The sequence below is a fragment of the Heteronotia binoei genome, chromosome 9, assembly GCF_032191835.1.
Source record: "Heteronotia binoei isolate CCM8104 ecotype False Entrance Well chromosome 9, APGP_CSIRO_Hbin_v1, whole genome shotgun sequence".
Taxonomy (NCBI): domain Eukaryota; kingdom Metazoa; phylum Chordata; class Lepidosauria; order Squamata; family Gekkonidae; genus Heteronotia; species Heteronotia binoei.
The window spans coordinates 11,776,177-11,798,188 of NC_083231.1; the positions used below are offsets into that span (position 1 = coordinate 11,776,177).

Sequence of the window (22,012 nt, forward strand, 5' to 3'; positions counted from 1 at the left end):
TAAACGATCAGAGTAGTTCATTAAGTGACTGATTTAATTTGACCTAAAATATGTGTAGGCTATGCATTACCAGGTGATTTCTTGTATATAAGGTTGGTGTTTTTTCCCCTGTTGTGATGTATGAGGGCCTAGATTGACACAGCCTAACATTGTTCTGTCACTGCTTGAAGGCAGTAAAAGTTATAAAAGTGTCAGGCAGGAATTCATGAGCGGTGTTTGCCACATAAGTGTAAGTGTGATAAAAGACAGTGCATTTTTAACATTACTGAGTGAAGCCCCATTTAGGGATGCCTTGGGTTGGCAAGCCATAAAAACACGCTAGCTTTCTATTTAGTTTGAATGTTCAAGATATTAAATAGGCTAGAGTCGACTATAGGAAAGATAAATGGATTGCTGTAACGGAGAGAATCCCTTCCGAAAAGCAACAAGGGACCTTGCCATAACACTGTTGAGGTTTATGAATCGCTCAGATGTGCTGTTTAATTTCTATGGCAGCTATGTTTTCGCTATGGCAGTGGGGGGTCATAAGCATATAAAACCGCAAAGGCAATATACTGTTTCTTGATTGGCTTGTCTTGTCTTGGTGTATCCCTGGCGCAGCTTGGAAAGCGGAGTTGCCCTTCACATATGTTGGTGTCTAAGCTATGCAGACAGACTGCAGCCGAAAGCATTCTAGCTGGAGTGTCCTGGCCCTGCTGGTGGATCTCCTGATGGCACTTGGGTTTTTTGGCCATCTCTGCTTCCTGCATTTCGGGGCAGGGGTGGGTGGGGTTTCCTGCTGCTGACTTTTCCCCCCCTCATACCTCCTATGATGTCTGCCAAATGAGGCCACTGTATGCTGCTGATGAAACGGGCTTTAATCCATCAGCTTATGCCAGAATACAATGTTGTTAGGCTTTAAGGTGTCACCTGTTTATTACTGTAGATTTCTTCTGTTAACCTCATTTCGAATTCCTGGGAACGTTGAAGACGCTGAAAAAATATATTGTGAATATATAAAAATGGAAATTTATTTTATTCGTATCAAACCCATCTGCCCTGTCCAAGGAATAACCAGGGTGGCATTATAGCACATGGAAAATTGTTTCCATGAAAATAATTGGAAATAACATTACATTGGAACAGCGGTCTGTTCTCTAATACGTTGGCTTCTCTATGTACAGAGGGATACAAAATCTTTGTGTGAAAACCTATGTATAAAATATCCAGTCAAAGAAATGAAACTAAAACATGCCCATTGAAGTAGAAGTACCAGAGAAATTAGCATTTTTGTCACGCATAGGGGTTAAAGCATAATTTGGGATGTTACACCGCGAACCTAAAGTTTTGTTACTTTATTACTTTATAATTTTGTTTAGTGTTTGTAGTGATAGTCGGTGAACCGAAAGACTTTAGCGTATGTAAAAGGGGGAAACAGGCAACACGCTTCTAGCTTCTTGGAGGATGCAACTTTGAATAAACTTACAGTTTAAACTGCATAACGTTACCTGATAGTTTTGACTTGGGGTGGGGAGACTGGACAGAAATCTTACCTAAAGGCCCTTATGTGTAAGACACCTTTCCAAAGTTGTTAACCCTTCATCTCTGTCTCCTGTACTAGCTTGGCGACGTGATGGTTGACATTGCAAGCAACATCATGCTAGCGGATGAGCGCATTTTGTGGATGGCGCAGAGAGAAGCGAAAGCTTGTACTAGAATTGTACAGTGCCTGCAGAGGATTGCTACATACCGGCTGGCGAACGGTGCTCAGGTTTACTCAACGGTAGGCAATTGCATGTGGTGGCGGTGGTTAGTTTTTATTCGGGTACAGATGTTGCTTTGTTTCAGTAGGAGTTTTCATGTAAAAAAACAATCCGTTTTTTGGTATCTGCATATTTGAATTTTGAAAATCAAGTTGCATTCTACTCAGTATAACGGTTCGTTAAGAGGGTTTTATGGTGCCATCGATTAGCGGCTTCTTCAAGCGGGGTTTTCTTTTGTTTTTTGGCTTCTCCAGTATTCTCCGAATATTGCAGTGGAAGCCTATGTCATCAAGGGCTCCAGCTTCACTGGGATGACCTGCACCGTCTTCCAGAAGGTGGCTGCCACAGATCGCACGGGACTGCCTGACTATGGGCGACGAGACGTGGACGGAAATCTGGATAAGCAGCTGGGCTTTAAGTGCAATGTCTCCAATACATTGTCAAGCCTAGCACTTAAGGTTAGCCCGAGGGGGGAAGGGGGCGGTTACGTTAGACCAAGGGTGGCCAAACGGCAGCTCGGGAGCCACACGTGGCTCTTTCACACATACTGTGTGGCTCTCGAAGCCTCCACCGCCCTGCCAGCCGGCTTGCAGAAGACGTTTCTCTCTTTAAATCGCTCACAGCCGGCAGCATGGCGAATGCATTTAAAGTTAAAGTTGCTTTCTTTACACCTCTCCCTCCCCCCAATCTATTTGCTTGTCTGCCTGTCTTCTGCCTTTCAACTTTCTAACGTCTGATGTTCATGTCTTATGGCTCTCAAACATCCGGCATTTATTCTCTGCGGCTCTTACGTTAAGCAAGTTCAGCCACCACCTTCACCCAGATTGAGTTGTAAAGCAGTGTCTAGACCAGGGACGGCCAAACTTGCTTGACATAAGAGCCACAGAGAATAAATGTCAGATGCTTGAGGAGCTGCAAGCCAGGGAGGAAGGAAGGCTCCTGGGCTCAGCTGGAGAAACTAGCTGCTGTATGATGCTGGCTCTTAAGCAGTACAAATGGCATGTTGGGCACTGTGTGGGTGCAGAGAAGTGTTTGTCCCATACCAGTGTTCACAGGGCACAATTTAAAGATTATGAAAACATGGTTTGTAAATGATGGTAAATGATGCAAGGCAGTGCTCTGTGGGAGAGGAAAGTCTCTCCTTTGCCCCTCCACAAAAAAGCTTAGAAAGCAGCTGTTCAGATCTCTTTTAAAAGATTTAAGTTAGTTTAAAAACAAATTTTATAGAGTAATTGGGAAGCCATAGCTGTGATATCATCATTATTATTATTAGGATCTTTCATATAGGTTGTCAGTATTAGCAGATGCTTCTTGAAATGTAGTCTACATCAAAAATCTCTTCACATGCTCAGGGGCAGGCCTTTCATTGAGAAGGAACACAGTTTCAGCTGGCTTGGCTTCAGGGGGTGCAGCCTAATATGCAAATGAGTTCCTGTGACACAATTGTGATGTCAGGGTGTGCCCTAATATGCAAATTAATTCCCAATGGTCTTCTTCCAAAAAAAGCCCTGCTCAGGGAGATTTCTGTGTTGAACTTGTATTAGACATTGTGCAGACCTGCCCAATATATTTGCTGCTCCAGTATATTTGTGGGTCCTGCTGATTGAAAGGGTACCCAAAGCAGAAAGGTGGAAGGAGCAGCTTCTTGGACTATAAGTGGTGCCTAAGCCACATAATCTTTCCTTTTTGTGTTAAGAGAGCCGGGTTTGATTCCCCGCCCCTCCACTTGCAGCTGCTGGAATGACCTTGGGTTAGCCATAGCTCTCGTAGGAGTTGTCCTTGAAAGGGCAGCTGCTGTGAGAGCTCTTTCAGCCCCACCCACCTCACAGGGTGTCTGTTGTGGGGGAGGAAGGTAAAGGAGACTGTGAGCTGCTCTGAGACTCTTCGGAGTGGAGGGCAGGATATAAATCCAATATCTTCATCTACCTCACAGGGCGTCTGTTGTGGGGAGGAAGGTAAAGGAGATTGTGAGCCACTCTGAGACTCTTCGGAGTGGAGGGCGGGATATAAATCCAATATCTTCATCTACCTCACAGGGCGTTTGTTGTGGGGAGGAAGGTAAAGGAGATTGTGAGCCGCTCTGAGACTCTTCGGAGTGGAGGGCGGGATATAAATCCAATATCTTCATCTCACAGGGTGTCTGTTGTGGGGGAGGAAAGTAAAGGAGATTGTGAGCCGCTCTGAGACTCTTCGGAGTGGAGGGCAGGATATAAATCCAATATCTTTATCTACCTCACAGGGTGTCTGTTGTGTGGGGGGGAGGTAAAGGAGATTGTGAGCCGCTCTGAGACTCTTCGGCGTGGAGGGTGGGATATAAATCCAATATCTTCATCTCCCTCACAGGGTGTCTGTTGTGGGGGGGGGTAAAGGAGATTGTAAGCCGCTCTGAGTTTCTGATTCAGAGAGAAAGGCGGGGTATAAATCTGCAATTCTCCTTCTCCTCCTTAATGCTTAACTGTTTTATTGTAGAACACTGTTATGGAGGCCTCAATCCAGCTGCCCCCGGCCCTTTTTGCACAAAAGCGCAGAAGGGAAATCAGGCCGGCAGACGACAACGTCTACAAGCTTCAGCTTATCGCTTTCCGCAACGGGAAACTCTTTCCAGTCACGGGGAATTCGACCGCCTTAGCCGACGACAGAAAGCGGCGCACCGTGGTCACGCCCGTTATCCTCACCAAAATAGGTTTGTTGCCAGCCATTTCTTTAACAAATTTTTCAAATGGTTTTGTTGGTGATTCTGGAAACATACAAAATAAATGGATTATTCATCATAAGAACGAACAAAAACAATAAATAATAGAAGCAACAAGAAGAAATGAGGGACGTAAACATAATACCTTTGTGCAGAACCATAACCTAATGAGGTATGTCAAATGAGAGGGGCCTATAGACGGAAACTGCAATATTAACAAGTGGTGTAAGAGAAATAATAGTCTGCTGTGACCTCAAAATGTCCCAACGTGGACTGTGCAGTTTAGAAGATTAAAAGATGAAGTCTGGCATCCTCCCAAGCCTCGAAGGAATACGCAGAAGAGGAAAGACAGGAAAATCTATAGAAAAGGACAATTAGAAGAAGAAGATGTTATTGGATTTATATCCTGCCCTGTACTCTGAATCTCTAGAGTCTCAGAGCGGTCACAATCTCCTCTACCTCCCCCCCCCCAACAGCCACCCTGTGAGGTAGAAGAAGAAGATGATTTTGGATTTATATCCTGCCCTATACTCTGAATCTCAGAGTCTCAGAGCAGTCACAATCTCCTCTACCTCCCCCCCCCCCAACAGCCATCCTGTGAGGTAGAAGAAGAAGATGATTTTGGATTTATATCCTGCCCTATACTCTGGATCTCAGAGCGGTCACAATCTCCTTTACCTTCTCTCCCTCCCCTCCCCCCCAACAACAGACACCCTCTGAGGTAGGTGGGGTTGAGAGAGTTGTTACAGCAGCTGCCCTTTCAAGGACAACTCTGCAAGAGCTATGGCTGACCCAAGGCCATTCCAAGCAGGTGCAAGTGGAGGAGTGGGGAATCAAACCCAGTTCTCCCAGATAAGATTCCGCGCACTTAACCACTAAACCAGACTGGCTCTTAGAAAGTTAAAGAGAAAGAAAGGTGTACGTAAGACAGTTTAAGTGGTTGGAGTTTGTGTAATGTAGTATATATATATTTTTTAAAGATACTTTTTCCAGCAAAAGAGGTGGTTCTTGGATAGATGTTGCTAGCAAATATAATGCTTTCTAAGAACGTCAGCCTCTGTGTCTTTAATCTTGAAAATTATTGCTTTTTTTAAAAAAAAAAAATCTGGGTCTGTATGAAGTGATCTTTGTTTTCTGTTGTTTTTCCTTTCCAACAAGATGGTTTAAGCCCACCCCACCGACACGTTCCTGTTAATGTGACATTGCGACGCATTGCACATGGCGCCGACGCTGTCGCAGCACAGTGGGACTTTGATTTGCTGAATGGACAAGGAGGCTGGAAATCGGATGGATGCCACATTCTCTCATCGGATGAAAATGTCACTACCATACAGTGCACCTCGCTCAGCAACTATGCTGTCTTGATGGTATGGGGGTGGTGGTAACATTTTCTGCAATTTTCTGTGGCAGTTGTGTTTTTTAAAAAATAGAAAGGTGAAAAACCACTGTTTTCATTGGCCCGTGCAACTGTGAATCGTGTCTTATGAACTTATGAAGCTGCCTTATACTGAATCAGACCCTGGGCCCATCAAAGTCAGTATTGTCTACTCAGACTGACAGCGGCTCTCCAGGGTCTCAAGCTGAGGTTTTTGACACCTATTTGCCTGGACCCTTTGTAGTTGGAGATGCCGGGGATTGAACCTGGGACCTTCTGCTTCCCAAGCGGATGCTCTACCACTGAGCCACTGTCCCTCCTGGATGTGGACACAGGTTGAAATCTCTCCTGGCTCCATCAGGGTAGCCGTTACCCAAATGGCCCCCCTGTGGGTGAGTCTGAGTGCTCGGAGTGCCCTCTTGCTTGTTAAAAGCACTCCCAGATGCGCCCAGGTAAAATTCAGTTAAGGGTCACGGACAGACAGCAAGCCACCTCTCTGAACGTCCTTGCCTCCCAGCCCCACTAGGGGTCACCAGAAGTCAGCCAGGGCTTCCAGACACACACACACAATACAAAAAGAGAGAAGAAAAAAAAGAAAAGCAGGTGATAGAGAGCTGCATGCAGTCTCTGTCTCTCACTGACTTCCTAGTCCTAGACCAGGGGTGGGGGAAAGTGGCTCTCCAGATTTTTTTTTTGCCTACAACTCCCATCAGCCCCAGCCAGCATGGCCAATGGCTGGGGCTGAGGGGAGTTGTAGGCAACTCACCCCTGTCCTAGATAGTCTACTTCCTAAGCAATAAAAGCACACAATAAAGTGGGGAAGGGTATGAAAACGTACCAGCATGTCATGATAGGATGGAGTCCTGGGCAATACTCCTTCGAAGCTGTGGGGGTTTGTGAGCAAAAGAAGACGACGACATTGGATTTATGTTCCATCCTGCACTCAGAGTCTCAGAGCGGCTCACCATCTCCTTTCTCTTCTTCCCCCACACCAAACACACCCTGTGAGATGTTGGCGGGGGGTGCTGAGAGAGCTCTCCCAGAAGCTTCCCTTTCAAGGACAAACTGCGATAGCTGTGGCTGACCCAAGGCCCAAACATCCTACTTTTTGAACGACTGGCATTAAAGCCGTGAGGTACTGCATAAGTTAGTTTGCTCTGGGGTCATTTTTCCTGCGCTAAGACAAAAATGTGTGAGCCAGAGGCTAAAAAACTGAGCTAGTTCACACTGACTCCGCTTAGATTGAACACTGGTCCTGAGTAGAAGGAGAGAGAGAAGGAGAAAAGAAGCAGGGCAGAGACTCCAGATCTCTAAGAGTCCTATATTCATAGTGGCACAGGGGCAATAGTGAGGAAGTCCAGAGGAGCGGCTGCTGCAAAATTCTGGGGTTTGGGGAGTATATGCCGTAAAAATGATGGAAGCGAAATGTCAAGTCAGGCTCCAAAGCCATGATTGGTTTCTGCTTGAAGCTTTCAATCTGACTGGCCTATTTGATTCTAACTGCCAGGCATGAAATTATCAATGCAAAAATGACAGATCAACTGACACCTGCAATTAACCGGGCCCTGGCTGCTCCGGCAAACTGATGGTTGTATCCCAGAGGGAATCAGGTAGACATAACACAGGGGTGATTGCCAACTTGATCCTTCGCTGCTTAAGGGTGTACATAGCTAATCACTGAGACATTGCCTGTGCTTTCCGGTGGGGAAGGGACTCATTTTCCCTTCGTTCCATTTCCCCTTTGTTATGTTAACAACTGCTTTAGGTGGGGTATTGGAGCTGTGTCCTTATTGTCGTCAGAGGCCCCGTGGCGCAGAGTGGTCAAGCTGCAGTACTGCAGTCGGAGCCCTCTGCTCATATCCTGAGTTCAATCCCAGCGGAAGCTGGGTTCAGGTAGCCGGCTCCAGGTTGACTCAGCCTTCCATCCTTTCGAGGTCGGTAAAATGAGTCCCCAGCTTGCTGGGGGGAAGTGCAGATGACCGGGGAAGGCAATGGCAAACCACCCTGTAAAAAGTCTGCCGTGAAAACGTTGTGAAAGCAACCTCGCCCCAGAGTCGAAAACGACTGGTGCTTGCACAGGGGAGCTACCTTTACCTTTTACCTTATTGTCACGCTGGGAGGGAAATGCCTTGCTGGAGCCCCATTTGAATTAGACTGAAATACGGGGGGCTCCTTTATGGATGTCTGCTAATCTCTTCCTGGGCGGCTTCTGTTGTAGTTCAGGTTTGTAAATAATCACTCCTGCTGACTTGCAGCTAGGAAAAAATAACTTCAAGAATACATAACTTTTTTTGTGAATTTGAAGGGTTCCGCCATCCCTTTCGTTGTTCAGTCCCACCGTCTGTGACCCCCTGGACCAAGTCACGCCAGGCCTTCCTGTCTTCCACCATCCTCCCAAGTCTGCTCAGATTTGTGTTCGTTAAATCAATAATGCTGTCCACCCGTCTCCTCTTTTGCCGCCCCCTTCTTCCTTTTAAACACTGATATCATGAGAGTAGCTCTCTCAGGGTGCATGTGGTCCAGTCAGTCAAGAATCTCACGAGCAGGCCTCGGATTCATTAGGAGCTCACAGGAGCACAGCTCCTGAACCTTTCTGCGGGCTCCCCCTTTTCCTCACCACCTACCTGGTCCATTGAATAGGAGCTGCGGCTGCAGAACAGTCCCTGGATTAGGAGAACAGCCAGCCAGCCACCAGGGGCTTTGCCACACCCCCAGCAGCCCTCATGAACCCCTGGAGAAGTCCACACCACCCTTTCCCCACTTCTTATGTGATTTTGGGTGGTGGGTGGCTTGCTGGCCTTTGGACTGTGTGTATGTTTGGTGGGGGGGGGGGGCGGTGACCCAGGAGAGCCCCAGGCAAGCAAGGCCTGCTTGGGCTGGCTGGATCTCTAGCCAACCCAAGCAGGTCTTGCTCGCCTGGAGCACTCTTTTCTTGCGTTGTGTTGCTTTTGGCTGGTGGGGGGGGCGGCATATGCTAATGATGATGATGATGATATTGGATTTATATCCCGCCCTCCACTCCAAAGAGTCTCAGAGCGGCTCACAATCTCCTTTACCTTCCTCCCCCACAACAGTCACCCTGTGAGGTGGGTGGGGCTGGAGAGGGCTCTCACAGCAGCTGCCCTTTCAAGGACAACCTCTGCCAGAGCTATGGCTGACCCAAGGCCATGCTGGCAGGTGCAAGTGGGGGAGTGGGGAAACAAACCCGGTTCTCCCAGATAAGAGTCCGCACACTTAACCACTACACCAAACCGGCTCCACCACCTATTTTTCTACATAATGACCCCTGCTCACAAGCTGCTAACTTCCATAGAATTATTTCCAAAGCTGTTCTGAACCTTAATATATCTGAATCAATAAGCAGCTTAGCCATTGAGGAAGTATCACTGTAACAAATAACTTAGAAACACTTTTAATTAGTTCAGAAGGGCCTGGATTCATTACTGAAGAACGATCATTGTCGTTTACTTTCTATTGCCTTTTTGAATATCAGTAGCAGATGTTCTTAATTTTTTTGTCACCAGTACATTTTCCTTTCTTAAAATGTATTTAATATATGCGATCCTACGGCTTGCGAAGTCTGTGTGGGAAAAGATTGCAATACAAATTATTTTGGAGTTCTTGGTATTAGAAGCTATTTAAAAAATGGTAATCAGTGTAATCCTAGAACTGGAACATTCTTCTTCGATGTGGCAATTATGCCTAATCCTTCTGTAGAGGAAAAGTGTTTTAGAAGTTAAAAATGTTAGCCGAGTTGGGTTTATACTTAAAGAAGGAATTGATTTCAAGTGAAATATAACTGTGCCACCTGGTGGAGCAAACCTAAATATTGTGTCATCTCATCTCTCCCCCCACCCCCATTCTTTGAGATGACCCATTGTGTTAATTTTGGGAGAAGGTCATCCTTCAGCATTTTTTTTTTTTTGCTTTTACATATATCTTTATTGAAAAAAGAATTTTTTGATTTAACTGTACAGACACAACTATATTATTATTTTTTTCCAATTTAAATTTTATTAAAATTTTTACCATAAAAACATACAAATAACAATAACATACATATAGCCAATCTAATCACTATACTAGTTAGGCAAAATACATACAGTCACTTTCACATGACAGACAGCAGTATAAACTTCCGTTAAGGTACATATCTTCCAAACTTCCCCAGAGTTCAAGCTTGGGAATTACGCAAAATTCCAACATCAATTCAATATAACATAATATTCAAATACTTGAGGGGAATTTTACCCTCATTATCCTCCTTATTTACATATTCAAGGAATTTAAACCATTTTTCAGTAAACCAATCCCCTGCTTTAACATTCTCTTGTAGAGTGGTACTGGTTGCCAGCTTATCCTGTATTAAGATGTCCCAAACTTTATTAAACCAACAAGTTAACTTAAGCACTTTAGGTTTCTTCCAGCCGCTGGCTATACCACTATATTATAACAAACACAATTTCGACTTCTTTCTTCTCCCCACAATCACTTAATAAAGTTTATATCGTCCCCAAGCTACCCTTGGTTTTTGATAACAAATATGCGATAAATATACAAAATAATTTTGAACGTATTTAATTCTCAATCCAGGAAGGAAGACCTTTAAGGCCAGGAAGGGAACAAATCCCCCTCATCCAAAGAGCAATCCTGGGGGGAGGCGGGGGGAGGAGAACTTGGGGGAACATCCTTCAATATTTGACAGTTGCATGTGCTAGTGGCACCTTAACAACTTTAATCATTGTCAAGATTTAATTACTATGAGCGGGTGGAATTCTAGCAAGAGCTCCTTTGCATATTAGGCTACACACCCCTGATGCAGCCTGATGTGTGTGTGTGTATAAAAAAATTTTGGCCACTGTGTGACACAGAGTGTTGGACTGGATGGGTCATTGGCCTGATCCAACATGGCTTCTCTTATGTTCTTAATCCTCCAGGAGCTGACAAGGCTCTTTTTTGTCAGCTCTTGGAGGATTGGTTACATCAGGGGTGTGTGGCCTAATATGCAAAGGAGCTCCTGCTAGAATCCCACCATTTCCCTTCCCAGGAAGCTGGGATAGGGATACCAGCTTCCATGTGGGCTCTCCTGGAATTACAACTACAGAGATCAGTTCGCCCTGGATAAGATGGCTGTTTTGGAGGGTTGGCCCTATGGCCTTGTACCCCGCTGGGACCCTTGTCCTCCTCAGGCTCCATCCCCAAATCTCCAGGAGTTTCTCAGCATTGATCTGGCCCCACCCCAGCACTTCTGGTGGCCAGGGTTGGGGTGGGGGACCCGACCAAGGAGGTTCAAGGAGCCTTATTTAATTGCTAAACTGAGACTAACGGTTCTGTCCCGGTCTTAAGAAGCCAGTTTGGTGTAGTAGTTAAGTGTGTGGACTCTTATCTGGGAGAACCGGGTTTGATTCCCCACTCCTCCACATGCACCTGCTAGCATGGCCTTGGGTCAGCCATAGCTCTGGCAGAGGTTGTCCTTGAAAGGGCAGCTGCTGTGAGAGCCCTCTCCAGCCCCACCCACCTCACAGGGTGTCTGTTGTGGGGGAGGAAGGGAAAGGAGATTGTGAGCCGCTCTGAGACTCTGATTCAGAGAAGGGCGGGGTATAAATCTGCAATTCTTCTTTTCTTATGCTTTGGTGTGACGTTTCTTTTAACAGTCTTTTGGGGCTGTTAACACCAAATGGGCGGCACAGACTGGATTAATGCCGCGTCTCTTCTTGTCATTGGTTAGGATTTGACAAGGACAGACTTGTACACCCAATCAGCTGGCCTTCTGCATCCAGTGACCTACGCCTCCGCTGTGATTCTCCTGATGTGCCTTTTGACGATCAAAGTCAGCTACATATACCATCACAGGTATCAGTTCCTTATATAACCTCACCTTGGGTTTATATCAGATTTACACGATGATGTTTAGTTGAATTCGAGTTATTTATACGTGGACTGGCAACTCTGCACTGGCAGCAGAGAGAGGTTTTATTAATCCAGGAAGAGCTAGGTCAGGGTATCAACTAGTTTGGAAAGGTGAATGATGCTTTGTCAGCCATTGATTCAGTTACCGTACTAGTAATTACATTGGGGAGTGGGCATGGGAACAGCCACAAGCATGGATGAGTTTAAAAGAGGGTTAGATTTGTGGAGAAGTCCGTCAATAACTGTTAGCCACGATGAGTAAATGGGCAACCGGCCGGTCCCTGTGTGAAGCAGGATGCTGGACTTCGATGGACCAATAGTCTGATCCAGCAGAGCTCTTGTTATGTTCTGTTTGTTGCATGATAAGCTCTTAGTCGCAGTCGGAATTCCGCAACTGGGAAACCTCTAGAGTGTGCAGTCCAAAAGTGTGCAGTAAGGTGTATTCATGTTGTATAACTTACTGCCATTAGAATTAACAAGGAAACTAACAAGAAATGAACTAGTCTGTATTCATTCCCACCTGTATTCTTATCTCACCATGCGGAGCTGGGGGGACCATTGTGACATTTGAGACGTTTGTCGAGCTTTAGCTAGATTGGCGCGGAGTGCTGTACAATTGCCCTAAAACCAGTCATTTGTGCATAGCTATGGCAATCTTGTCCTGACCTAGACAGCCTTGGCTAGCCCCAGTCTTGTCAGATCTCCAAATAAACCAGGTCAGTGCTGGCTCATATCTGAATGTGGGAGCTCCAAGGAATACCAGGGTCGTGATGCAAAGGCATCCAATGGCCAAACCACGTATATTGGATTGGGTCGATACAGAATAAGCACACGCTCAAAATAAAAACTTTGCAACACGTTATTTGGAATCAGCCTCCCAGGAGACCGAAAACAATCATTTTAAATCCCTTTTTAAACTCCACACTTCAAGTCTGAGACAGACACCGCAAAAAGCTAGCTCCGGAAATTTCACCAGTTGCCACATTCATCAACCAGGATTGGTTTCAAACAGCTGTTAACAACACCTTTTATTAAAAAAAAAGGTCTTTAGGCAACTTGACTAGGTTTATCACGACTAAAGGTGATTTGTTAACAGAACAAGCTTTGGCATTGAAAGGCAATTTAAAGATACAGCGGTTGCAATTCTTCCTTGAAGAAATCCCTTAGCACCTGTCACATCAACCATCACCAGTGGTCTGACCTAGCCTCAGATCGCAAAGCATGGAGGCACACCATCCACCAGGCTGTCTCTTCCTTTGAGAACGCCCGCATCGCTGGTCTTGAGGACAAAAGGAGATTGAGGAAGAATCGCACTGCTACAGGACCAACCCCAAATCAGACTTTTCCCTGCAGCCGCTGTGGCCGGACCTGCCTGTCCCACATTGGTCTTGTCAGCCACCAGCGAGCCTGCAGCAAACGTGGGCTATTGCACCCTTCTTAAATCTTCGTTCGCGAAGCCAAGCCGAGAGAGAGAGAGAGGGGTTGCAATACTTCCAGTTAAAACATCTAATATCTAACCCAATACTTAAGGACTGAAAATAAGTTTAGTCCCTTATGAGACCCTAATCTTGAAACCTCGTTTGGCTTATCAAAAAACAATTTCCGTCATTTATAAAACATTGATACTGCAGTGACCAAACCACCTCCGAGTGGCTCTTGCTTTGGAAACCCTACAGGGTCACTATAATTCAGCTGTGACTTGATGGCACTTTCCACCCTTCAGTACACTTTTAAGGAGAAATTATTCTTCTGGTCCCGCTAGAAACCATGATGAACTGAGATATCAATTCATTACATTTAGGCCATCCGTTGTCCATTTTGATGGCTTCTGAAGAAAAGCTCCCAGGGCAGCTTAAGCCGTATAATAACGGCAGGGAATGAGACCACATCAAGAAAACCTTGGTACGACATAGAGAACTGGATACCTCACAACTGTGAAACCTCCAAGATCAAATTAGCAGTAGTAAGTTCAGCAGCTGCCCCTCACAGGCCTTCTTGAACAAACAGACCTTCGTGTTTCGCCAGAAAGCCCGGAGGTCAGACCAACCTCAGCTGGCGTAAAGTAGCTGTAGCTGAAGAAGGGTCATGCATCCCATACCTGCAACAGAGGAGTCTCTGGCCCACTCACTCTGGCAGCAGCTCACTTGTTGACTCTATGGACACATGCAACCACTGCTCCACCGGCTGTACTGGCTACCGATTGAGTACCCAGATCTAGTTCAGGGTTTTTGAACTGACCTTTAAAGCCTTGAGTGGCCTGGGACCAGCCTCTCCTCATATTCCCCACACACACACACCCCAGAGAGCCTGGCGCTCCTGCGATCAACATTTACTGGTTTTCCCTGGCCCCGAAAGAAGTTCACTTTGTCTTGGCCACAGCCTTTTCTGTCCTGGCCCCTATTGGTGGAACAAGCTCCCAACAAAGATCAGGGCCCTGCGGAGCCTGGTGGAGTTCCGCAGGGCCTGTAAAATGGAGCTGTTCCACCAAGCTTTTGGCTGAGGCGGTGGATGAAGCATATGGCCTCTCTGCTTCAGACGATCCTACCTTTTGGCCCGTAGGATTATTGACCTCTGTGTTCTGGCCCAGCTGTGGGGCCAGTTATGGGGGGGGGGGGGTTCTGTCTCCATCTTGCTTATTTGATTAATTTTATCTGATTTATCTTATTTTCTTGACCAGGTAAGTTTTATATGTTATCCACCTTGTGCCCATTTTTGGGAAGGGCAAGTTATAAATCTAAAATGACAATAATAAATAAAAATTAAAGCTCTCACAAACGTAAATCTTTACTGGTGGTCTTTATATCCATAAGATCTGGGCCATCTTTGAACTGGCGCAGGACAGCTTCTTGGCAAGCACACACTTTTCTCTGTTGTGGATTTAAAATGCAAACTTCTGATTCTATCACTGATGCTACAATTCTAAGAATGCAGCTCTGTGATTTTCAAACAGTATTCCAGAAAACTAGGGGGGGCCATCTTTGGAAACAAATCAAAGCTCCTTTTGTGAGCTCAGTAATAGTGGCTAAATGTTCTTAAAGACCATTTACCCACCTCTACTGATCTTCCTTGGCAGTGTGCAGGTGAGTGTTGGGTGTCCTGTGCGATACACTCTCAATTCATGTGGGGTAATAGGAGGGCCGTATTGATTAAGCTGATACGCCATACAAATTGAGTATGTGCTCTACTGTTCCCTGAAACCTGCTGCAGTGTACAAAGTCTCCTCGGCAGGAGTTTTTCAGCAGATAGATTTATGGACAGAGGTTTCCTAGAGGTGCAGAGGATGAGAACCAATGACGTAGCCTGTAGCGCTGAGTCTTTGGGACTGACTGATCGACTTACAGAATACTTGGTACTTACAATGGCAGCTTTACTTTGAAAGGCCAGCGGGGGGTGCAAGGTGATGGGGAGCAGATGGACCGGGTTGAATGTGAGGTTTTGTGTCAGGCGGGTGATGTATGAAACGCTGCTGTGTCTTTGTTCAACAGTGTCATCAGGATCAGCCTGAAAAGTTGGCATATGTTAGTGAACCTCTGCTTTCACATTTTCCTGACATGTGCTATGTATGTTGGAGGCATAACCCAGAACAGGAATACTACCGTCTGCCAAGCAGTAAGTGGAATGTTGTTTTAGGGAAAAGGTGGTAAAACATGTAACAAAGACTGTGTGTGGCATGCAATAACATTACTTTGGGCAGTTACTGATCTTCTCCTTCCAAAAGATGATGATATTGGATTTATATCCCACCTTATACTCTGGATCTCAGAGCGGTCACAATCTCCTTTCCCTTCCCCCCACCCCACAACAGACACCCTGTGTGGTAGGTGGGGCTGAGAGAGCTCTCACAGCAGCTGCCCTTTCAAGGACGACAACTGCAAGAGCTCTGGCTGACCCAAGACCGTTCCAGCAGCTGCAAGTGGAGGAGTGGGGAATCAAACCCAGTTCTTCCAGATAAGAGTCCACACACTTAACCACTACACCAAACTGGCTCCCTTGTGGAATGAACACCACACTTTGATTGGGGCGCTTAAGCTCTTCCTCCACTGACTTCAAAGCATCCTCCAGCAACTTTTCCCAGTGCAAGATCAAGAATGCAGCTGAGCTTACAGGCATTTTTTGGTCAGTGAGTCAGATTTCCTAAATGCAAGGCTGAGTGCATCTATTTTGTGCAGATCACAAAAAAACTAATGAAAGCAGTTAACTCGAATGCTGAAGAATATGCTTTTGGTATGAAGATGGTCTAGACCAGTAGTCCCCAACTTTTTGCCAAACCACAATCAGAAACATTGCTCCTCTTCTGCTCTGTTGAGATATACAGCTCTTTAGGAGAAGGTCTTACAGATTTTCTTCCGTCAGGCATTTTCCCCCAGCACTCTGCAGAGAATTGGGGGGGGGGGGCATTTGCTATCGCACAGCAGTCCAGATAAAGCCATGATTGTAGGCCTCTTGCAACTGGAAGTACATCCAAGAACACATCCAACGTACTTCTGTTAGCTATCCAGTGCAGAAGATTAGTGGCTGTTGTCAGGGTATCTCACTGGGATATCCTGAGAGCAGCTCACTAGGGAGTCCTATGAAAACGTGAGGAACCACAAAGTTTCATGAGACACAATTTGGAGACAACTGAGCCTCTAGACCAGGGGTCCCCAACCCCTGGGCTACGGACTGGTACCCGTCTGTGGCCTGTTAGCAACCGGGCCGCACAGGAGGTGAGCGACAGGTGAGCAAGCACCTCCAGCCGCTCCTGCCCACACGGCTGCCTGATGTCTGCCCCGTTAGATCAGCAGGGGCACCAGACTGGAGCATGAACCGGGCTGCACAGGAGGGTGAATGGTGGGTGAGCGAGCAAAGCTTCATTTGTACCTACAGCCCACACCACCTCCTGAGCTCCGCCCCCTGTTGTATCATCCCAAAACCATCCCCCCCCCCTTCAATCTGTGGAAAAATTGTCTTCCTCAAAAATGGTCCCTGTTGCCATTAAGGCCATCTTCACACCAAAAGCATATTCTTCAGCATTCGACTTAACTGCCTTCATTAGTTTTTGCAGTGGTTTGCACAAAATAAACACGCTCAGCCTTGCATTTCGGAAATATGACTCACTGACCAAAAATGTAAGCTCGGCTGCATTCTTGATCTTGCGCTGGGAAAAGTTTCTGGACGTTGCTTCGAAGTCAGATAGTTTTGTCTGTGCATAAGTAAAGTAGTTGCATGAGAAACCGCTTTTCCTATAGATGGAAGAACATTTGGGACACACAGTGATATCTCCACCAATTAAATAAACACTGTGTATTATCCAGAATGTACACATTCATGGGTTTCTGATTTATGCATTTTATGTTTTGGAGTCTGTTTTCTTAATGATGCGTGTGTGTAGTTATTTATTTATTTAATGATTTGTATCCCGCCCTTCCCACGAGTGGCTCAGGGCGGCTCACAACAAGTAATTGAACATAATTTAAACTAGCATTTAAAATATAAAGATTTAAAACATTCAAGAAATTAAAACCTAAAAACATTAAACAGTACAGCAATGTGCATAACAGAGCTACATGGTAAGCTACCTACCATTTCCCGTATCAGTTAGATGTAGACTAGGTGTAAGCTAGCCGGAAGAGGGTTGTCTTACAGGCCCTGCGGAACTGAATAAGGTCCCGCAGGGCCCTCACCTCCTCCGGCAGCTGATTCCACCATGTAGGGGCCATAACAGAGAAGGCCCTGTCCCTAGTTGATTTTAGGCGGGCTTAGGTGTATGTATATGCATGCATTTGAGCAGTTAAAGGCAATTTACAAAGACTTTACTTGGACTCTGCCCAGGAACTTTTTATCAGAAATTTTACAGAAGCATTATACGCTGTCAAAACAAGTTGTCAGGGAATACAAAGATGTACTGACCCGAGGATTGGGATGGATGACGGAAGGATGGGTAATCAAAATTATGTTTAGGTTTTGTATTTTTAATCGTCTGAATGTTTTTAATTGCCTGAACATCTCTTCTCTAGGTTGGCATAATCCTGCACTACTCCACACTGGCCACATTACTGTGGACGGGAGTCACTTCTAGGAACATTTATAAGCAAGTTACAAGAAAGGCAAAAAGGTGTCAAGATCCTGACGAACCGCCTCCTCCTCCCAGGCCGATGCTTAGGTGAGAGAGAGTTTTCTCCACCTTCCTCTTTATTTTGCTTTGCGCCTGTACCGTTGTGAATTTGAAACTCAGTAACTTGCAAGTGAAACGCTAGCACAGGGGTGTCAAACATGCAGTTCGGGAGCCAAATCAGGCCCCCGGAGGGCTCCTATCAGGCCCCCGAGCAACTGGCTGTCAGCTGCTTCCTTCTCCCTCTTTCTTGCTTCCTTCTGCATAACGGCTTTCTTGCTTCCTTCTGCATAACGGCTTGCTTTTCAAGGCTTGCTCAATTCACAGGAACTACATAGCAAAGCCTCTATTTCAGGGGTGTCAAACATGGGGCCCGGGGGCTGAATCAGGTCCCCCAGAGGGCTCCTATTAGGCCCCCGAGCAACTGGCTGTCATCTGCTTCCTTCTCCCTCTCTCTTGCTTCCTTCTGCATCTCAGCTTGCTTTGCCAGGCTTGCTCAATTCCTCAGGAGCTACAGAGCAGAACCTCTATTTTCTCCATTGGCTGAGGTTCCCGCACCCCAGTCCCCTGGGGAAGGAAGGAAAGAGCCAGAGCTTCCTTTGCCCAGTTCCCTGGATCCCATGGGAGAACTACAAAGAAAGCATCCTTAAGACCAATGAGTGCTAACTTTTTAAGCATGTTTTAAGTTTTTGGGGGTTTTTTTAAAATTGTGTTTGTGTTCTTTATAAAATTTATATCTCTGCTACCTAATCTTAAATAGGTATACACATGGCCTGGCCTGACATGGCTCGGCTCAACCCGACATGGCCCGGCCCCTCAAGGTCTCATTTATGTCACATCTGGCCCTCATAACAAATGAGTTCAACACCCCCGTGCTAGCACAAAGCCAATAAGTAGAGAAATGCTAGCAAATATTTGCATGGGTGCTAAGTTTGGGCAGGGTATCCTCTTTCATTAGCACGCGTTTCCAGTGATGAGTCTGAAGCAGAGATGAGTCAGAATAAGTAATTCTTTCTGGTTAAGTTTCTTTCCCACCCACCCCCCTTCCAACTCTGTATGGAGTCCTGTATCTCCCCACTCCCGCTGTCATTGTTAATGTCCAGTGTGTACAATGCACATGCCCTTTTTGTCCCATCCTGCTGTTGAGGAAACACGAAGATGGCACAAACCGTTTTCCTCTTGTCATCTTTAACTTCGCAACAGTGGAAACACGAAGATGGCACAAACCGTTTTCCTCTTGTCATCTTTAACTTTGCAACAGTGGAAACACGAAGATGGCACAAACCGTTTTCCTCTTGTCATCTTTAACTTCGCAACAGTGGAAACACAAAGATGGCACAAACCGTTTTTCCTCTTGTCATCTTTAACTTCGCAACAGTGCTGTGAGGTAGACTGGGCTGGGGAGCAAGGCCACCCTGTGAGCTTTGTGACCAACCAGGGATTTTTACCCAGAACTCCCCAGTTTTAGTCTGGTCTTCTCAGTGGTGCACCACAGTGGCATTCAAGCTGTGTCGTGGTTTTTTGTTCAGTACGGTGCAGTGCCTTGAAACGCCAATAAAGCAGAGCTCATCCATCCTGTATCTTTTTAGAACGAGTAAATGTCATCCTTTGTGTGGTTTCTCCACTCTCCCCAGCAGCACTAGCCTAACAACAAAAAATCCCTCCAGCCGTTGCCTTTTCTCCCATCACCTTCTAGCTCCATGCTTTGACTTACTCCTTCCTGCCCAGAGCTGGATTAACAGTTAGGCCAACTGGGCACTGGCCTGTGGGGCCCCACACCTTTAGAGGCCCCAGGCCAGCTCCCCCCCCCCTGGTTTTCTCCCTGCTTGCAGCCCTCCCAGCCTTCAGGCTCTTTGCTCGATTGGCTGGTGTGGCTGCTGCCGACGTCGTTGCCAAGTTTGCCTCTCGCTGCCTCTCCCCTGCAGCTTTGTCAAAGGGGCTTCTGAGAAGGTGCTTGCAGGCTGCAGTGGAGGTTGTGCGCGGCGGGGCGGGTGCTTTGTCTCTGAGATAATTTGCAAGGTTCCCCCCCCCCCAACCTGAGATTTTGACTGCCTAGGGGCCTCCACAGGGCTTCATCCAGCACTGTTCCTGTAGCACACCTTGAGTCACCTCCTTCCTTGCCACTAGCGAATCTGCATGCTTTCTTTGGGTCTCCTAAAAACCGGTAGACATACCCGTCTCCTTGCTTCCAGATAGTCAATGTCTCCAGCAGTCTGTCCAATAGAGCTGTTTGTCTGCTGCGTGGCCCCTTTTCTGCCTGCGCATGGTAAAGTAGATGTGTTTCTACAGAGTCACCTGGGTGTCAGAATTAAGGCATTTCTCCCCAACAGCAAGAAAGCTGAAATCTGCTTATCACATTGGAGTACACCTTGATTACCCAAGAATTCTGGCAGTGGCACACATGTGCTTCCCTCTCTGGATTCTGGGCAACGGCAGCTTCTTAACACTAGTTAGAGCACTTCCACATGGAGCAAGTCCAGTCCCTGCGCAGACAGAGAGGAAAGTTGAGATCAGAAACTGGAAAATTAATTTTCCAGCGGCAACCATTAATGTTTCTAAAAACGGAAAATTTTGGCGAGCAATGGGTTATGATGTGAGGTCAGGTTATTGGCAGGATAGAAAAGGGTGATACTTAAAGTGCTCAAGAGAGACAGTCTCCAGCTCTATCCCACAATGTGCAGGAGAGGGCCAGTCTCCAGGGTTTACATCGATAGTGTGTCAGATTATGATATGGGAGACCCAGCTTCACATTCTCAGTATGACGTTCACTGGGTAACCTTGAGTGGCTGTGAGAACAGAATGCCCCTGAATTCCTTGGAGAAAAGGGAGGATAAAACGTAAGTAGAGTGCGATTGAGATTGTATATATAAAATTCTTGGCCTGTACTGACTTGTTCAGAGGAGTTATATATTAGCAGCAGGTATTCTCCATGGGTTGAACTGAAGATGGGATCAAATCTTAATCAGAAGGTGAAATTGATCTGTTCTTCTGTTTGAGCAGAGAGTTTGCTGGCCTTGTTATCAGTTCCTAAACAGTTGATTTAGGTCTGGGTTGGGTTTTGGGGTTGTTGGTTTTTTTAACCCTGATACAATATTTTAATCTTGAAGCTTGAAAGAAACATTGTGGTGAACTAAGCAGAAATTGTATGCACCTCCTAATAATTTTTTCTTCAGGCTTTACACAGCAGCTGTAACATCAGGTAACTTTCTGAATGCAACTTGATTTTTCTGCACAGTTCCCACCACCTCAGAGAAAGTACATCATGTACATCGTGTGCTTTAATACAAATTTCTGCATTGCATTGTGCCTACCTACTAGGAAGTTATGCACGTAATACATGACACCTTTTTAAAAGAAGCAAAGCTGCCTTAGAGGAAGGGGGATTGGAGCAGAGATGTGGAGGCCATAACCCTTTTTCCTTCCTGAAGTTGCCATGCTCCAAAATATTTCCCCCCTCCCCTTCCCCCAGGACTCAAAATATGATCTTCATTTTTGGCACAGATGCACTCCATGATGCTTTATTTATCTGGAGTTGTCCACAAGGTGGCAGAAAGCGATCAGCTTTCCCTAAAAGTGATTCTTAAAACACAGCTTCTGTGTTAATTTGTCAATTACAGTACTTTTCTCTAGCTCACAGAGAGTGATGATAGAATAGCACAGGGAGAAACAGTTGGGAGTTTTCCCTACAATGCCCCCTTGCTTACCTGAAGTGTGAAGGAAAGAAGATTCTTTATTCTTTATTTATTTATTTGATTTATATCCCGCCCTTCCCAACAAGTGGCTCAGGGCGGCTCACAGCACAAGATTTCACATAGTAACATTTAAGCATAAAACAGTTAAAATTAATTAATACATTTAAAATTATAAAATTTTAAAATTGTAAGACATTTAAACCATTTAAAACATTAGGGACAGCAACCTCTAATATAACTACACCTGGTTTCCTGTACCAGCTAGTCATAGGCCAGCCGGAAGAGGGTTGTCTTACAGGCCCTGCGGAACTGGGCAAGGTCCCGCAGGGCCCTCACCTCCTCCGGCAGCTGGTTCCACCAGGAGGGAGCCGCAACAGAAAAGGCCTGGTCCCTGGTAGATTTTAATCGGGCTTCTTTTGGCCCAGGGATAACTAGGAGATTTCAAGTTCCCGATCTCAGTACTCTCTGGGGCACATGTGGGGAGAGACGGTCCTTCAGGTAGGCAGGTCC

The 22,012-nt window shown here is 46.0% G+C and overlaps 1 protein-coding gene across 2 annotated transcripts in view; it reads left to right on the top strand.

Annotated features, from left to right (window-relative positions):
• Positions 1-22,012, top strand: part of ADGRA3 (adhesion G protein-coupled receptor A3) — a 78,784-nt gene that overhangs the window by 49,784 nt on the left and 6,988 nt on the right. For both annotated transcript variants that reach the window (XM_060246224.1, XM_060246225.1), the window contains 7 exons: positions 1,601-1,762; positions 1,997-2,200; positions 4,212-4,425; positions 5,593-5,801; positions 11,538-11,662; positions 15,205-15,328; positions 17,716-17,861. In XM_060246224.1, the coding sequence (XP_060102207.1) occupies positions 1,601-1,762; positions 1,997-2,200; positions 4,212-4,425; positions 5,593-5,801; positions 11,538-11,662; positions 15,205-15,328; positions 17,716-17,861 (1,184 nt within the window). The remainder of the gene's footprint in view (positions 1-1,600; positions 1,763-1,996; positions 2,201-4,211; positions 4,426-5,592; positions 5,802-11,537; positions 11,663-15,204; positions 15,329-17,715; positions 17,862-22,012) is intronic.